Here is a 19,893-nt window from a genome sequence, read left to right on the forward strand (position 1 = left end):
GGAACTCTTTTCATCACATATGTAGAGTATCCTTTAATTGTCCCACAAAGGGAAATTTGGTTGTAACAACAGCAAAAAGACACATAAACACACAAAAAAACAGAACAGGAGACAGGACATTCATGTTTTGAAATACAACTGAAACATCCAAAAATATAGGAAAGAACAGTTAACTGCTGTATCAGATGTATTAACGTAAGAAGAAAAAAGTGAACTTCCAAATGGTACATCCATCAATGCAGGAATCTAAAGTCCAAGTGTGACATGCAAATGTATCCAAATGAATAAAGGGATCGGCAATTCCAAATATAATTTCCCATTCCAAGTTGGTGTTCCATGGAGCGCTGGCGCCCCCCTGAAACCAGCGGTACTGCAATGAAAATTGTAACTTTAATGATTTTTCACAAAAGAGCACTAAGTGATATGAAAACAAAAAAAAATGTACTGATAAAGCACTTCTAGATCTACTATAATCCAAAAGATGAAATGCTTTTGAGATGTTTTGTAACAAATATGATTTTTTGAAATTGTTGGAATTTCTTCCAGATGAGTGATATTCTCACCTTGCCGCCCCTTATTAAGGTTAGGATATGTATTTTTTTTAAATTCCAATCCATTCTTCTTTGGCAGCATTTTAATAACCTTGATCAGATTTGATGGTTTTGTTACAGACTTTTCAAAAAAGTGTTTTGCTATTCTTTCAAAAATGTGGGGATTAAATTGTGTTAAAATGTACAAAACAGTGATGTCATGTTTTGTGACGAGGACCCAGGCACAGAGAGACTTGATGAATTTAAGAAACTTATGATTTAATAAAGAAATTTGCAGACTTGCACAGAGAGGGTGAAATTATGATGACTAATAATGGAGATGAAGACAACAGACGATGAGGACAGGGAGGAACAGGGGTTTAAATGCACCAAGGAGGCAGTCAGACAGAACTCGGGACAACTGGAGGCATGACTGAGAACCTTCACAGACATAAATTATTGGTGTATCCTTGGTTGAGTCATCAGAAGGTTTGAAGTCCATCAGCTAGGGAACCTGCTTACCATGTGCAGACAGAACCCAGGTCAGGTCTTCAGATACACGGGCCTGTATAATAAACACACTTGTCAATAGAAATTTGTACTTAGTAGTCAGTATAATCTTTTAATAATATAAGTTTGCATATGGTAGTGATAGGATGTGCGATCCTTAATAGTCTGCAAAGGCTTTGTGTGCATTCCAGAGTGCTCTGGCATTCACACCCACATCCTGGGAGCATGGGAGAGGTCACTTGACAACACTAGTTGTATCCAGATAGTAGTTAAATACTTTCTGCAATATGATTTTTTAAAGTCGTTTGCATCAAAAATGTTAAAACATTAAAATTACTTTCTTTGTTTAAAAGACATCCAGTTTAAGGTCAGGTTTATATATACATATAGCAGATTTCCAACAGTCCATGCTGCACAAAGTGCTAACAATGTAAAATGCCACTAAAATGAATAAAATGCACAACAATGATGAAGGAAAATCTAAAATAGAAAAAATACAGTGCCACTAAATATACTTTATTTAAGAAAGAAAATTCAGCAATTGTTGCAAGAAGACCTAGAATTTCGATTACCTTAAGTCTAAATCTGTCAGAGGCACATATAAGACTTTAGACTCTAGAAACATGTTTGATTTGCAGAAACAGATAAAAGGAATCAGCTTTCCTGACCTTCTGTTCCTACAGTATAATGGTTAAAATCATGAAGGCCAAAATAAGTAAATATTCAGAATTGAAGACATTTGTCCTCATTCTTACTTCCTTATCATTTTCTTGCTTTCCTTGCTTCCATCATCATCACATCTAACAACTTCTTGCTCACTATCTGCATCACAAACATACCATATATAAGAATGAAGAAAATTGGTCTGATCTTAAGCTGCTTAAAGCCTCATACCACTTTCCACCTTTAATGGCACAAACCACATCAGGGTGGGAGGTGTGGGATGTGGGGTTTGTAGGCTAAAAAGTCATGTCACACTGTAATTTGACAGTGTGACGTGGAATGATAGGATGTCCCTGGCACAGCAACCTTTGTCATGTTGACCTGGCTGCACTCACCCTCTTTCTAATGGTGTGAAGAAGATCACTTACTCGTATCTCTCAACTTCACCTACAAGTGCAGGCTCTTTTCAAAAATAATGAAAAAAACAAAAACCTGAGTGTTTTGTACCATTGTACGATCAATGTAAGCTGAATAAATCTGGCCAAAGATCTTCCTGTTGTTGTCATTATATATAATATATATATATATATATATATAATGTGTTAAGCCAACACATTGCCAGTCTTCCACGTTGCATTGTTCCTTTTGTTCTTCCAATTTTCTTCTTCCAATCATAAGGCTCTAATGACAGTTTTTTTCTGATGACATATGAGAAATATGTGAGTCACAGCTTCTTTATTTGTCCTTCCAGTCACATTGCTGGCTTGATTTCATCCATGATCTATTAACTGATCTTACTCTTGACCATTCCTATTTCATTGCTTTGCACGTAGAAGTTGGTGCAATTTTAGTTTTCATTAGTTCACTTTCACTGTGTGTAAACTTCACCTTTCACTCTTGCTGCTTTCCTTTGCCCACAAATCACACCTAGTGAGTTAATCAGTAACAGGTGCTGTTGTTGAGTGATGCTGATTTTGTTTTGTAACCATGGTTAGAACTTGTTATTAACTTGGTTATTATTATGTCCTCAAAATACAAAATTTTGGAAACAGACATGGAAAAATATAAATAGATGATCCAAAATGCTTTACAGGCTTGCAGGCATTCAATTTCAAAGCGTGGCAAGTAGTAATATCGATACACTATTCCCTCTGCCACCTAACCCACCCCACCCCTTATCCTCTCAACCCCATTTGATAAACAGCACTTCAACTGTAAGAGTGATCCGGTGAAGCTAAAAATTCCTCTCAATAAATAAGAGCACTACTGAGGGTAGTTATGTGTCTTGGACTTCAACTGTGATCAAGTTTTTTTCATGACTTAACCCCCGAGGAAGCTTTCTGGCTGTTTTTCTATCTTTTTTTTTTTTTTACAACTTTAACTTAACTTTATTTTTTCTGCAATTTGAAGCTGCATTTCCAGTAGTCTTTTTATATATTATTTGAATAACAGTTGTAACACTTTACTTAAAGCTCCAGTTTTTGACACAGCTCTTTCCTTTGTTGATTTTTGACTTTTTCAGTTTTGGCATTTCTGTGGATCATCTTCTGGACTCCTTTTCCAGGACTGCACAGCCCTCTATTGCTTATTTACAGTCAGCTTCTGTTAACACTTCTGTTTTTGTAAGTTTTATTAACATTACTTTTAAATCATTTTGACTGTGAATTGATGTCCTTGGATTGGTTCTTCTCTGCTGTTCCTTTTGCCATTCCACTGGCATGTGTTTAGGTTTAATGAGGATAATTAAAATGTTTTAAGTGTGAACCAGAAAATGTAAAAGAGAACACTGAAATGAATGTTCAGATGCTAGTATAGCTGAATAGAGGAATTAAACTGACTAAAATAGGTAATTCCTCAGCTGACTGTATATTTGTGCTGAATATAGAAAATTATATTAATTGAAATTATATTAAAATAGAAAATCTATTTTATTAACTGTACGAAGATTGTTTTAGAATCATGGGAGGGTTTCTGATGTAAAGTTCTCATACTGATATGGGTTAATCGACAGTTGCTCAAAATTAACCAAAAGGTAGCACATTAAGACTTACTCTGTCATTCAAGCAAATCCTGTTAAACACATTTACTACCCCATGCAATATATTACATATGCAAATTTACAGCGTCTTGACAGTATTTTTATGCATTTTTTTATTTAGTTTGTCCTACTGTATGAATATGTTATATGGGTGTGGAGTGAGACCACTTTATCCTGCAAGATTACCAATACACACTGAATTTATCTCAAGGATTTTGTAGTTTTGTTGTAGATATTTTCATACTGAATTCTATAACTGAATACTGAATGAAGATCACGTCATGTTCTATTTCAGTCAACCAAAGAGTTGAGTTGAGTTTGTTCCACTGCTCCCATTTATCTGAAAGTTGACAAGTCTGTGAAAAAACCACTCCTCTAATGCTGTTTTTCTTTTTCTGGAACAAGCAGCAGAAGAAAGAAGTGGAGGAAGGAAATCTCTCAGACAGACCCCCAGCACAGAGATAGATATCACTGTCACAGTCCTTCCAGAGAGCCAAAGATCTCCAGGTAGCTTATATAGTGGTGAAAGTAATGTTTCTGTCATGAATGAAGCCGGTTCTTCAGCATTACGTCAGGATAAAGTTTTGTATTGGTTATCATACAAAATCAGCACACTGATTACTAGACATGGGAACTGAGAACTGTTTTTTGTAGCAAACCGGTTCCCAGTAGTCCAGTTCATTGTGATTGTTAGTCTGCCTGCCTATCAATACTTATTGGCTCCAGTTTTACTCTTTCAGAAAAGATGTCCTCTCAAGTAAGATTGAGGCTGTTGCCAAGAGCCAGGTGTATGTTCGACGAACCCATTAAGGTGAAGGTGGAAGGGTTGAGGTCCAGACAGGCGGTCACTATGAGAGCCAGATTAACTGATGAGAAGGGAGTGGTGTTCAGCTCCTCGGCCACCTACAGGGCTGATGGCAGTGGGGAGGTCGACCTGAACAGAGATCCCTCACTTGGTGGGACCTACGTTGGAGTAGAACCTATGGGTCTCATGTGGTCCATGAGGCCAGACACCATGCACAAATTGTTTCAAAAGACAAAGTCTCTGGAGCCTCAGTTGGTGAATTTTTCTGTGCACGAGGAGGAAGGCAGGATACTGGCAGAAGAGACAAATGAGAGGGTTCTGATTGGAGATGGGGTCAGTCGGGTTCCTGTCAAAGAGGGGAACATTAGTGGAGTCCTGTTCACTCCTCCAGGTACTGCAGTTGTTCCAAGCTTTCTCTCTTTATTTTAATTAAATGACAGCCCGATGAGTGTTTCTGAACAAATACAATTGTAATGGTCCTGGGTCTTTGACCCAATGTTTTGGGTTTCTTGTGGATTTATGATTGTTTCCTTTGCTGTAAGAAATGATTTTAGCTTTTTACAGTGTAGTCCTGAGTTTAGTTCTTTTTACCCTGAGTTTATCTTTAATCCTGGTTCATAATTTCTTGTTTGTTATTGTTAGGTTCCTTTTTCCTCCTTGTCTTGTCCCTTATTTACCTATCGTTTCAGTAGTCTCTCTTTATCCCTTCTGTCTTTGTCAAGTTTATGTGTATTGGTCTTTGTCTCTATGTTTGTTTCCTCATCTCTGTGATATATCTTCCTCTGTCCATCACTCGAGCTCACTCTCTTTTAGCTCTGTCATGTCTGCTGTCATCAAGTTGTGTGACGTAGGCTATGTCTCAGTTCAGGGGATGCATCCTTTGGAGGCCGCATTTGCAGGCCGATTACATCACAGCGCAATGAAGGCTGTCCCAAATCGAAGGCTTTTTCCAAATGTGGCCGACAAATGCATCCTTCATTTCCCCGAATTTGAAGGATGGGTTGGGTGTATCCTTCGTGGCCTAACCTATCCCAGAATTCATAGCGCATAACAGCAAGTTCCCATTTCCAACAATGGTGGCTCCTGTGTAGCTGTAATATTATTACTATCAGGTGGCGGGGGAGGACGCTGGACAGATCTGGTGCACCTAAACGCGTGGTGAGGGTGTGCTGGGAACGACTAGCAGAGGCCCCAGTCCGCGAGATCTTCAACGCACACCTCCGGCAGAGCTTCAACAGCATTCCGAGGGAGGCGGGGGACATTGAGTCCGAATGGACCATGTTCAGCGTCTCCATTGCCGAAGCTGCTGCATTGAGCTGCGGCCGCTAGGTGGTTGGTGCCTGCCGTGGTGGTAATCCCCGAACCAAATGGTGGACACCAGAGGTGAAGGGAGCCACCAGGCTGAAGAAGGAGTCCTATCGGGCTTGGTTAGCCTGTGGGACTCCGGAGGCAGCCGACAGGTATCGACAGGCCAAGCGGAATGCGGCTCGGGCAGTGGCTGAAGCAAAAACTCGGGTGTGGGAGGAGTTCGGAGAGGCCATGGAAAAAGACTTTCGGAGTGCCTCGAAGAGGTTCTGGCAAACCGTCAGGCGTCTCAGGAGGGGAAAGCGGTGCTCTACCTGCACTGTGTATAATGCTGGCGGAGCGCTGCTGACGTCGACTGAGAAAATTGTCAGGCGGTGGAAGGAATACTTCGAGGACCTCCTTAATCCCACTGACGCGTCTTCCGAGGAGGAAGCAGAGTCTGGGGATGAGGGGAATGACCCGCCAATTTCCGGGGGCGAGGTCACCGAGGCAGTTAAACAACTCCTTGGTGGCAGAGCCCCTGGTGTTGATGAGGTCCGCCCCGAGTTCCTGAAGGCTCTGGACGTTGTAGGGCTGTCCTGGTTGACACGCCTCTGCAATGTTGCGTGGTGATCAGGGGCAGTACCCGTGGACTGGCAGACCGGGGTGGTGGTCCCCATCTTTAAGAAGGGGGACCGGAGGGTGTGTTCCAACTACAGGGGGATCACACTCCTCAGCCTCCCCGGGAAAGTCTATGCCAGGGTGCTGGAAAGGAGAGTTTGTCCGCTAGTCGAACCTCGGATACAGGAGGAACAATGCGGTTTTCGTCCTGGTCGCGGAACACTGGACCAGCTCTTCATCCTCTCGAGGATACTTGAGGGTGCATGGGAGTTTGCCCAACCAGTCTACATGTGTTTTGTGGACTTGGAGAAGGCATTCGACCGTGTCCCTCGGGGTGTCCTGTGGGAGGTGTTGCGGGAGTATGGGGTGTCTGGCCCATTGCTACGGGCCATTCGATCCCTATACAACCGTTGCAAGAGCTTGATTCGCATTGCCAGCAATAAGCCGGACTTGTTCCCGGTGGGTGATGGGCTCCGCCAGGGCTGCCCTTTGTCACCGGTTCTGTTCATAATTTTTATGGACAGGATTTCTAGGCGCAGCCAAGTGGCGGAGGGCTTTCGCTTTGGTGGCCACAGAATCTCATCTCTGATCTTTGCGGATGATGTGGTTCTGTTGGATTCATCGGGTGAGGGCCTCCAGCTCGCACTGGAGCGGTTCGCAGCCGAGTGTGAAGCAGCGGGAATGAAGATCAGCACCTCCAAATCTGAGGCCATGGTTCTCAGCAGGAAAAGGGTGGAGTGCCCACTCCGGGTCGGGGATGAGTTCCTGCCCCAAGTGGAGGAGTTCAAGTATCTTGGGGTCTTGTTCGCGAGTGATGGGAGAAGGGAGCCGGAGATCGACAGACGGATTGGGGCTGCAGCTGCAGTAATGCAGACGCTGCAAGAGGGAGCTGAGTGTAAAAGCGAAGCTCTCAATTTACCGGTCGATCTACGTCCCTACCCTCACCTATGGCCACGAGCTGTGGGTAGTGACCGAAAGAACAAGATCGCGGATACAAGCGGCGGACATGAGCTTCCTCCGAAGGGTGGCTGGCCTCTCCCTTAGAGACAGGGTGAGAAGTTCGGCCATCTGGGAGGGGCTCAGAGTAGAGCCGCTGCTGCTCCACATCGAAAGGAGCCAGCTGAGGTGGTTTGGGCATCTGACAAGGATGCCCCCTGGGCGCCTCCTGGGTGAGGTGTTCCAGGCATGTCCCACCGGGAGGAGGCCCCGGGGCAGACCCAGGACACGCTGGAGAGATTATATCTCTCGGCTGGCCTGGGAACACCTTGGTGTTCCCCCGGATAAGCTGGAGGAGGTGGCTGGGGAGAGGGAGGTCTGGGCCTCTTTGCTTAGGCTGCTGCCCCTGCGACCCGGCCTCGGATAAAGCAGATGAAGATGGATGGATGGATGGATGGACTCTTTGCAATACTGTATTAATTAAATTAGTATTTATAACATTTTTATAATAATATAAAAATAATTTTCAAATGGGGCAATGGCAGAGGAGCACGGCTAAAGAGTTTGAAATATTACTCTTTCTGGGTCACAAAATAAACTTTTAACATATTTTCAAGCGAGAACTTCAAATATCTGCTCGGTTTATCAAGACATCACATATTTGCAAAAGTGCTCCAATGTTTTCAGAGATGTCTGTTACCCACCAGCTCGATAGCTGACGAGGTGGTCAAGGCTCACTAGAGCCGGCGAGAACACTGAACTCCCAGCACAATCGTTTCAGACCCTGTGTCTTCTGCTACTCAGGTTAAACATGATATATAAGTCAGTTAGATAACTTAATGTTATTGTTTGGCTTTTTTCAGTATTTTATTTGTTCCCAAGTAAATCTGTTCGGCTGAGATTAACGTTACAGTTTTCATACAGCTGAATAAACGTCAAACAGAAAACTGATTAAATAGAAGTTTGAGATGGTAGAGAATTTACTCTAATATCATTGTTATATTTTATATAGCAAGGAGCAGACTGCTGAGTTTATTAAGCTTCACCAAGACAGCAGTGGCACAAATCTGAAGGCTAGACCATCCCACTTCACAGCCTCGCACTTCCGGCCTTCTCAGTCTTCAGAGGACCCGGCCCACGTAGACCATGAAGGCCGGGTCCTCCAAAGGATGCAGCCCCTGAATTGAGACACAGCTGTAGTCGCATCTCAATGTGTTTTCAGTTGTATTTAGATAGTCATTGTCTCATGTGCTTGGTGTTCAGTTTTGCATCCACTGTCTAATCATTTAGATTATGCCCAGTGTTGTTTCCCAGGTGTTCCCGCTTGTTATCCTGTGTATTTAGGTCCTCAGTTTCCTTTGTTCGTTGTCACGTCATCAGTTTTCATTTCAGTCCATCTGTCAACTTGTTTAAAGTTCAAAGGGTGTCAAGCTTTTATTCAGTTATGGCTGTAACTGCTGTCTTTCTATTGTTCTTTTATTTAGTCACACAATAAAGTGATAGAGATTAGAGCTTAAGGAAAACTAGAAATTAAAAATGAAAAAGGTTTTTTTTTTCATTGACAGAAGAAAATTTTGTGTCTACTATGTTCCAGGAGAAGGTCTGTTTCCCGCTGTCTTGGATATATCTTCATTGAGATCTGAGACAAGAGCCAGTCTACTGGCTAACAAAGGCTTTGTCGTCCTCTCTATATGTGTGATCGAAACCAAATCTGAAATTATGCAAAAGATTCATCTGGACCACTTTAAGGAAGCAATGGATTTCTTAAAACAGCAACCTAAGGTGAGTTATTTTAATGAGCACTCGTAAGGACTGAAGAAGTTTTGCCTTTTCCAGAAACATGTATTTGTTTCTTTTTTGTGGACCCTGAAATTCAGCTGCTGGATTCCTCCAGCTAATAGGGTCCCCAATGCTCTTAATAAGGAAAAAATAAAATAAAACGGTCACATTCTGAGAACATTTCTCATTTTCTTTTGTTTAGAGATTTGGATAAGTGAATTAGTTTCTCCAAACAGAAAGCTGCAGCCAGCCCAGGACAGAACCCAAATATGGGGAATTGGTCTGGCTAAGCTAACAATAAAATCAACCTACCTGTTTCTCAAAATCTCAGTAATTATTTGCTATAATCTTGTTAGGTGAACTTAAAATATGAACAATTTCATTTTTTCTACAAAAATCAAGTTTACTACAGTAGATCAGCTTAATTGGTATCTAAAAGGATAAAATCAAGGTACATAGCAAAAATAACTATGAACTTTATTGTTTTATTTAATTAAATATGATAATTTAAAGAATATCACATACAAAATATATTATTGTGAATGTTTGACTCTTTTATTTCTAAATGAACCCTTTCATCCATAGTGGTCACTACAGTGAACAGCTATTCAAAGGCAGTTTTCTTGTATTTGTGTCAGTGTTGTTGGTATACTTGCACATAAACCACTACATTGGACACTGATGTGTCACTCCATACCCTGCCACCCACTGGTCGTTTAATGTTACTATAGATATATGACTGTCATGCATGAATTATGACAACCTCAATCAGGATTTTTTCTCAAATATTTGTATTCATTTTTTTATGCCTAAAGATGAATAGAAACACTCAAGAAAAAAAATCCTGATTGAGATTGTCATAATTAATTCATGAAAGGGTTAATTTTGCCATCAAAGGTTTGTCTTCACTAGCAATAATGCCTTATCCATTTCATTTGCAGGGATGATGAATGGTCACACTCTCAAAGTGCATAAAAGGTTTAACAAATGAAGTCAGTCCTAAGCTCGAAGTGTTTCTATAAATTTTATCAGCTTTAGTTTGTGTTATTTCACAGGTGGGCAGTAAAGGAGTTGGCATAGTAGCAAGATCAAAGGCAGCAGACCTTGCACTCTCACTTGCTACCTTTGTGCCAGGTGTCGAGGCTGCAGTATGCATCAATGGCTGCAGTGCCAATGTGGCGATTCCTCTCTATTACAAGAAACATAAGATTCTCTCACCATTAGGGTGTGACTGCAGTAAGTTGGTTCCCACTGAGTCAGGTGCCAGTATTGGAAAGTATGTTTGTGAAGACCCGCTAGCAGAGAAGAACAAGGGCAGCCTCATCCCCATTGAACGAGCAAAGGCTCATTTCCTCTTTGTGGCTGGAGAGGATGACCTCTGCATGGACAGCAAGGCATACATGGACCAGATGGTGGAGCGACTGAAGCGTCATAGAAAGGAGAACTTTGAGAGTGTGTCTTACCCTGGAGCTGGACACTTGCTGGAGCCACCTTATGAACCCTTCTGCCCTTCTTCTGCACATGGATTTTTTAGGTATTTAATCTCATGGGGAGGTGAACCCAAGGCACACGCAGCAGCTGAGGTCCACCTGTGGAAGAAGATCCAGGAGTTCTTCAGAACTCACCTGAGTTGTGATGCTGGACAGACTAAAACCAAGTTATAAAAGAAAAAAATAATTATAAAAACTGAGTAACCCTCCTCTTGTGTTAGCTTTCTGTTATCATCTCTTATGTTAACGGGTCAGTTTTGACCCGTGAATTAAATCAGTTATAAAATACACTAAAAACAATAAGTGATCATCCAATTTGTTTCTCATCTTTTGGTTATCATGTTAGGCTTCCTTATCCATGAAAATGTTGGTTTTAATGCTTTTGGTGTGGGCCTGTGGGTCTTTTTTTGTCACTATACCCCTCGATTTCAATTGAAAAAAATTGTAAAATTAACCTCAAGAGAATCATATTAATAAATAAAAGGTTTTATATTCATTGGTTTTGTTTTCATATCTGGTAAAAAATAAAATAAAATATTACAGCTGATATTGTGATCCTGCAGTCATATCGAGGACCACACATTTTCATTGTTTCTTCTCAGGGGTGCCACTCACAGCTTTGACTGTGAAAATCTGTACATTCCAGCCATAGTTGGTTTTTGCATCACAGGCTTCCCAGATTTTTCTGCCGTATTTTCCTGGCTTACTGGGTATGTATTGCCGGTAGGGGCATTTTCCTCGAAAAGTGGACAAGACGTTCATCCACTGTCACCTCTGGCCCTGGGATGAACATCAGGGGAAGAAGCTGCACCCATCTCTCCCAGACATCCCTGATGGGAGCAAGCTTGTCAGACCTTGGTTTGGTCTCTCTGTTGTCAAATCTGAGGACTCCTGAATCAAAATGATATCAAATGTGTGAAGTGACATCGTTGCCCAGAAAATGATCAGATGTGTCTGTGTCTTCTGGATGATAGTCCACATTGTCTTCCTCCTAGAAACCTGCCCATCTGAATCTCTATGCTGCTCTGTGTCCTCTCCTTCATTTTCACCAAAAATATGATGCAGAACTTGGCTCACTGTGAATCTTCTTCTCATTTTTGTATGCTGCAAATTGTAAATGTGCACTCTGGAAGTCAAATGGCCACTCAAATGAGTGAATTCTTGACATGTCCCATCTTTATTTTGTTTTGTTTTTGTGCAGGTATACTGCAAAAAACACGCAAAATAAGAATCCCCTAAAACTCATATGATTAGGAGAGGAGCTTGCTGTCAATGTTTTAGCTGACAGTGCACTTATAATTTCAGTTTTGGCTTTAATTATTGCTTTATACTCATAATATTATACCTGGGTCGAAACCAACCCTAACAACACAAAGGTCATAATTTCAACTAGGGCATTTTATAATTTAGTGAAAATATTTTTTTTTGTTTTATTTTGTAGAAATAGAGGTTCCTGACAAAGTCAAAAAGCCTTGATACAATAAACAAATGTTTGTGATTTGTTTTATGCATTTGAAATTTAAAATGGGTCGGTGCCGACCCTAACACGAGAGGAAGGGTAACAGAAAAATAAATAACATCAAATTAATTTACGACAACTTGTTAAAAATGTGTGATTCGTAGAAGAGCCGTGATTTGTATGAGTATCTTCCCACTTATCTTCCAAGCTTCACTGTTTCTCTGTGTTTGCCTCAGTTTGTCCCTCCCTCAGCTGTCAATTTGTTTGTTCCTTCACTAAGTATCCTCACGTCTCTTCCTGTTGTTGTTGTTAACGGTTTTATTCTTCACAGACTTTTGTTTGGACTTCTCTGGAGCATCATTTGTAGATTTGTCTGCTTTCCCTGTGCACTATTCTTGAAAGCAGGTTCAACAAGCTCCGAGTCCAACAATTAACTCCGAGTTACTTAACTCAGCATTAATTCTGTTTACTCTGCATCTGACTTAGGGGCGATTTTAGCCCAGTTTTGGAGGTGCTTCAGCACCCCCAAAATGAATCAAAGCACCCCCAAAGATGTCTTACTTTTTTTGAAAATATTTGCTGTTTGTGGGACACACTACTAAAAGTATAAAAAGCATACAGTACTAAATTGAGATGGAACATTTTAACAACAAAAGTATAGATAACCCCTCCCCCCTCCCAAAATGGTTTGTTCCAGCTCGGCTCTCTCCTACTTGCTTTAGCACCGTTGCTGCCAGAGCGATGGTGGCTGAGACGCAGCGGAGCAGAGGTGGAAGTGCCTGGCTTAAAACAGGACATATTAGCTGCATTTAACTTTCATTTACTCTTTATATAGTTAGGTAGGAGTCAGACCATGTTTCTTTTTAACTAAAAAACATTACACCAGATAACCTGCTGTGTTGAAAATAGGGCTGCCACGATTAGTCGACTAGTCACAATTACGTCGACTATCAAAATCATCGACGACTGATTTAATAGTCGACGCGTCGTTTGAAGCTTTGTAAGATCACAAAAGACGCAGGAACAAGTAGTAGAATTTAAGAGTGTAATAACGGACTGAAACAGAAGATGGCAGCACTGCATGTACAAGGATGCCAGCTGCCGTTAAACCCTGAAGAAGAAGAAGGAGCTGTGTCCCAGAATTCATAGCGCAGTCCAGCTCAGTTTCCAACAATGGCGGCAGCTAGTTAGTTTTAATATTACTCTTATTATTCTTTCTGGGTCACAAAATAAACGTTTAGCATATTTTCAGGTGAGAATGTAGCTGTGTAAACTGTGTAAATATCTGCTCAGTTTATCAAGACACCACATATTTTCAAAAGCGCTCCGACGTTTTCGGAGACGTCTGTTACCCACTAGCTTGATAGCTAGCCGAGGGCAAGGCTCACTAGAGCCGCTGAGAACACCGGACTCCGGCAAATCGCTTTCACACCCACTGCAGTCTTTCGCTACTCAGGTTAAACATATATAAGTCACTTAGATAACTTAAAAATGTTATTGTTTGGCTTTTTTTTAGTATTTTATTTGTTCCTGAGTAAATCGGTTAGGTTGAGATTAAAGTTATAGTTTTTACACAGCTGAATAAACGTCAAGCAGACAACTGATTATCAGAAGTGTGAGATGCTCGAGAATATACTCCGGTGTCCCGTTATATTTTAGATAACAAGGAGTTTATTAAACTTCACCAAAACAATCTGCAAATTTCATTCAAATTTAATAAACTATCATCTTGTCTTTATTTTTAGTTAGCACATACCTTAAACACTTAGAACTGTAAGCTAATGATAGTTATATGAGAGCAGATGCATGCTGGTGCAATAAGCTGTACGCTGTACATCCAATGGATGCATGATCTGATTAGTCGACTAATTGCAAAAATAATCGGTGACTAGTCGACTATCAAAATAATCGTTTGTGGCAGCCCTAGTTGAAAATGTGTTTTCTGACGATGTTTGCTCTTTAGTAAAATTAGCGATATTTGACTGCCCTGTTGATCTCATTGAAATGTATACAGCTTATTTAAAATCTAAAACTTAACATTGTCCGTAGCCTGCTATTGTTACCACTGTCCTGTTTGAAATGTAATGAGAGAAACTGGTTATTTTGCCATACGTGCATGTGCCGATATTGAACCCAAGGTACTAACTAGCTAACTGACTGGATGCCCATTAACCTTATAACTCCTGTTGTGTGTGTGTGTGTGTGTGTGTGTGTGTGTGTGTGTGTGTGTGTGTGTGTGTGTGTGTGTGTGTGTGTGTGTACAGATTGTCAGTCCAAAGAGGGGAACATGAGGACAAAGTACGAGATCAGGAAGTACCAGGTAAGAAAACAGACAGGGAGTACTAACAGGCAAAACAGTAACTGTTTAACTGGCAAAGAAAAAGAAAGACAAACAACTAATACAAACAACTCATACAATCTGGAAGTTGTGTTCTCCCAATATTAAAGCTGCTACACAGAATCTGCAAAACAAACTGGGTTGTCAGTCCTGGCACTGCATTACCATATTGAGCTTCAGTCAGAGGAAGTCACGGTTGCCAAAGACTTTATAAAGCTCAAGAGTGAGGCTGGTGCCATTCCAGATATGTTAACATTGTACAATCTTCTGGATAATCAGATCGTCCCCAAACTGAAAACTGTTATTCAGGTTGCCCTAACAAACCCAGTTAGCAGCTGTAGCTGTGAAAGGTCTTTTAGTGTCTTGAGTCAGCTCCATACCTGGCTGAGAAGGACCATGGGTCAAAGCAGACTCCAGCACCTGGCTGTGATGTCAGTTGAGAAAGAGATGCGTGAGAGACTTGACCACCAAAATGTGATAGACAGATTTACCAACCTCAAGGTGAGGCGACATAGGTTAAAAGAAAAGAAAAAATCTGCAGAGCCATAGTAGTATCTGCAGTAAAGATATTTTCATACATTGTATATATTGTACCAAAGGCCAAGTGTCTCCATTTTCTAATAATATTTTGTATATTTCAAGGACTCTTCTATTTTTGGAGTGTATTTTGTATGTATCTGTATTGTATTATACAGACACTTTAGAAGTGAATCTCTGTCCAAAAATTGCACACAGTTTACTTTTTACTTTTACTCACTATGAGCATCATTTATCATTTTCCCCCAGTAATTAAGGATAGTAAATGGCAAACTGAACTAAGGGTACTCATAAGATACTGATGAGAACATAACACTTACCTGAGTGCAGTGTTCAAGATCGCCAGTTTGGTTGCTGATCTCAAGAGTAGACTTATCCTGAAAACAGAGACATGACTTCACTTACAACTACAAAAACATCACCAACTACAGTCATCATTAGGCCTACACTTATAACTTTTGGGGACGGTTCTAAACAATGACTTTTTTTGTAAAAAAAAAAAAATGCTCTTTTTTCTGTTACTGTTATTTTAGATGAAGGGACACCTAAATATGAGGAAAGTCAGGGGTTAAATTGGGATTTCACGGGTGGGGAATCCCTAACTAAGGTTATATTGGCTCAGGGATTAGACTTCACTCACAAAATTGTTTTAGTATGTGCAATCCAGGATATTTTCCTCTCTTCACTGTACAGGCTGTGATCAGCTGACCTGTGTTGACCCTGGTCTGAGGTTTACTTCTGTTTGTGATTTTGCACAAATGAATGTCAGTAGATGTTTTATGAGCTAACATGACTGATTTTCACCCTTTACACTGACAGTTCAGCATTCATGCCGTCTTTATACTAGATAGTATAAAATCGGTATGAAGGTGGAGTTGTAAAGTAGTGGAGTTGTGAATGAATCTAAGCATAATCAGCTTATATTCAAATTAATTTCTGCTACACTTCATATAATCTAACTCTGACCTTGAGCACCAGTCACACACATAGTTCTTTACATTAAATCAAACACAGTACAACAAACAAATCTGTTTATCCTGAAGTAAAATGTGGGGAGTAAAAGTAAAAAGCTGGCAGAAAAATATTGCCAAAATCCAAAGATTCTTTTCTTATGTATTGACCACTTTAGTAATAGTAATATCACATTCTCAATTAGTTATATACATGTAGAATAGCACCACAAATGGACCTTATGCTCTATCACACATACACACACACACACACACACACACTGGGGCCATTGTAAATTCATGGGAGACATAGTGAGGCTCCTTCTGCTTATCAGGGAGGGGAAAGAAGGGAGGCAACAGTAAAGTAGAAAACATGGTCGTAATTCTCTCTCTCTCGTAATGGAAAGTATAAAGGTTCAGGCTGAGCTTAAGGTATAGACTCACGTAATTTGTTGAGGAATTTTCTTTGTCTGTGAGTTTGGTCAAGGTATAAAAAGATCAGGGCGGCGGCCTATCTTTAGCGACTGCTCAGCTGTTTGAGCAGAGCTTTTCTCCATATTGCAATATGTTATTAAACCCACTTCAAAATGACGCTCACCAGGTGTTTATAGTTTATTTAAAGTATTGCACGACACTACTTCATTACACTAACAAAGCATTTGCACTTCAATACTTCCCACCTCTGCGATCCACAGTACAGTAGTGCAATTCATCCTGATCGGTGATTGGTCAAAGGTCTAGAGTGAAAGGCGAGGCTTGTGATTGGTGGAAAATGTGCAATGAAGAAGTCTTCTTTTATTCATTCAGTCTGTTGTCTGTTTTTCTCTTTATCAGGTGATGTTTCCAGCTCCTTTATCCCACCTGACGCCTGGACTGCTGTCTGTGATCTTCAGCATGATCACAATGTGTTATATATGTATTTTGACTGGTTTCCAATGACAGGACAGTAAGCATTATCAGTGTATATTGCAATAAAAGCATCTAGTTTTTACTCCAACATCGATGAGGATTTTCTTTTGGCTGTTTTGAACCAACAGGTTGGAAAGTCTCCTGAAATTAAGCGCAATTGAAAATCAATTCCTTTCTTTTCTTCTGTGATTATTATGTGCAAAGACTAGCCATAAGAGGAGTCTTTTAGGTTCTCCTGATGAGACAATGTAATTGTTTTACTTTTCTACTGGTAAAATCATGACACTGTCGTTTACAGACAGGCAAGAAATTAAAGGCATGCCCTGAACTCTTGACCCCTACACAGAGAGACATTGTTGCACTTTGCTGCCATGTTAGGGTTCACTTGTCAAAGGTAAAAGAGTTGTAAAACCATTACAAAGTTGCTATGAGAGATTATGTTTATCCTGTGACAAATAGACTGAGTAGTTGATTATGAAAATGGCGTGATCATACACCGTGGCTTTCACAGTCACCTGATGTCAACCAAGACTATCTGGGGAAATTTGACTCACATAACAGATAATAGCTCTGTTAATGTTTAATAATCAATTCCAGGAAACACTGAAGTTGTTGCGGAGGCATGTGTTGTACAAATACTTCCAAAACTTGTCTTTGCCTGCATGTACACATTGCTTCTTTGGTTCAGGTCTGTTGTGTGTTTCCACATAGTTGTGTCTTCTAAACCTATTGGCAGAGAATAACTTAATAATAATAAAAAAAAATACAAAACACATGTCTAAGGCAGATTAAAGCCCAATTTAGGCATTCATTAAGTAAATCCACAACTCACTGTTACTGTAACACAGTACACTTTATTAAAGGGGATGAATACAGGAAAACAGCACTGCAGGATAGTCAATCAGTGAACTGAACTACAAAAAGTCAAAAGTGCCCATCAGGTAGGCTGGAATCATACACGTTACCATCAACAACATAATTGCGAATGTTACACATACTTTCTGTAAACAGAAAGTTTACAATGAGCGAGACGTACTGACAATAGCCAAACACGGGTAAATGTGTAGTAAATGGCAGTGCGGTAAATCTGCCTAGTATGATATTAAATACACTTACTACTTCATATATCTCAGATCGTTTGTAACGAGCCACGGAAAGCAGTTGTAGCCACTGAAAAGACTAGAAACGGGCGTAATGCATTAGATGTCGGCTAGCGCGCGGCTAACATTTACCACAAACAAAAAGGGTTAAGAGCGTTATTCAGCGTCGTGTAATTTTCGCTAAATCCAGACTCTGTAACTTAACGTAAACACAGAAGAAATGCCAGTTTCCATTAAAAAAATAGCGGAGTTGCCGGCTTCTTCGCCCTTCCGCTTCGTGTTGTTGTTGTTTTGGTGACGCAACTTCCGTCGAGCAGACGATTGGTCGTCTACAGTGGGATTCGGCGCTCCTATTGGCCCGAGTCTACAGTGTCTACGCTCACCGTAGACTCCGGGCCAATGAAAACGCCGTAACCGTCTACAGTCAGCGTAGACTTTGCACTACCGTAGACTCGACTTCTGCGAGCATGTGCCTGATACTACCACTACTGGCCAGAGGGGCCGATGGCGCAATATGGCAGCCTCGCTTCTGCCAGTCTGCCCCAGGGCAGCTGTGGCTACAGCTGTAGCTTGCCTCCACCAGTGTGTGAATGTGTGAGTGAATGAATAGTGGCACTGTAAAGCGCTTTGGGTGCCTAGAAAAGCGCTATATAAATGCAATCCATTATTATTATTATTATTACAACCATTAAAAGACAAATTGATTGTGATTTTCACATATAATTAAAATGATAAAATGATAACCAGTAACATAGAAATAGAGGTTACTAACATTAGCTTCGAGATGGTGGGCAAGACTTCTTTGAAAACGTCAGAGCGCAAATATGTGATGTCTTGATAAACCGAGCAGATATTTGAAGTTTACACAGATACATTCACGCCTGAAAATATCTTAAAAGTTTATATTGTGACCCAGAAAGAGTAATATTAAAATTAAGTAGCTGCCACCATTGTTAGAAACAAATTGGCTGGGCTGCGCTATGAATTCTGGGATACATTGGGTCACGAAGGATAAACCAACTCGGCCTTCAAATGCAACCTAAGAAGGATGCAGTCGGGATCTCGCAAAAGTTTTGCGAGATTTTGCAAAAGTTCTGTAGTAATAAGAGGCTCTGGGGGGCCTCTTATTACTCCTTGTAATTTTGCAAGGAGTGCTGTAATGTCTGCCCTTTGCAATAGGGGTTTGTGCATCACATGTACTTGACCTTTCTCACTGTGTCACGGAAGCATGAAACCTTCACACATTAACATCACATTGTTCATTACATTACATTCAGTACATTTTTAAATTTTTAGCTTTTAAAACTTTTACTTGTTTTATTGGGGAACGTAACCTCACATATTCTGATGCAGAGTTCTGACCTCCAAAATTATTGCAGAATTGAAAACTGTGTGGCTCATTTATGCTGCTGAAACAACACTTAGTATTTAAAAGTAGTTTTAATGTTCAGTTTTTTATCAAAGGGGACAAAGACAAACTTATGCTGCTCTAAATAAATCTTGTAATCATTTAATATTCATCATTTTTACTATCACTGTAATTCATTAACATACGCATAAAAACATATCATCACGAAGCCCAGAGTAAAGATTTGACTCGTGCAGCAGTCACTACTATTAACAGGCTCAGTAAAAAAAAAAAAAAAAATAGCTGTAGAGATTTTTTTTTTTTTTTTCAGGTGAGATTAAAGCTAAAAAAAGAAAAAAAAAAGAAAAAACAAAACAAAACACTATCCAGCAATCTGCATAGAGTGTGTGGATTTCTGTAATATATTTGTAATTAATTGTGAATTTAATTTTAATTGTGGTATTTATATCTCTAAATAATATACACATAATATCTGCACACACTTTTTTACAATATTTACTTCCACATTTACTACCACTTATATTGCTATGTAACTTTATTTAAAACAGAGTCATGGCATGAGGAGAGGAAATTTT

General features: G+C 40.3%; 1 protein-coding gene across 1 annotated transcript; it reads left to right on the forward strand.

The window, feature by feature from the left end:
- Nucleotides 1–4,167: 4,167 nt before the first annotated feature.
- Nucleotides 4,168–11,152, forward strand: LOC148103672 (acyl-coenzyme A thioesterase 2, mitochondrial-like). The gene is made up of 4 exons (XM_087832735.1): nucleotides 4,168–4,248; nucleotides 4,482–4,937; nucleotides 8,982–9,169; nucleotides 10,222–11,152. Exons 2-4 carry the CDS (start codon nucleotides 4,487–4,489, stop codon nucleotides 10,828–10,830), a joined length of 1,248 nt encoding a protein of 415 aa, XP_087688861.1. The 5' UTR covers nucleotides 4,168–4,248; nucleotides 4,482–4,486; the 3' UTR covers nucleotides 10,831–11,152.
- The last annotated feature ends 8,741 nt before the right edge of the window (nucleotides 11,153–19,893 follow it).

Source organism: Neolamprologus brichardi, chromosome 3, assembly GCF_056152115.1.
Source record: "Neolamprologus brichardi isolate AB-2024 chromosome 3, ASM5615211v1, whole genome shotgun sequence".
NCBI classification, from domain to species: domain Eukaryota; kingdom Metazoa; phylum Chordata; class Actinopteri; order Cichliformes; family Cichlidae; genus Neolamprologus; species Neolamprologus brichardi.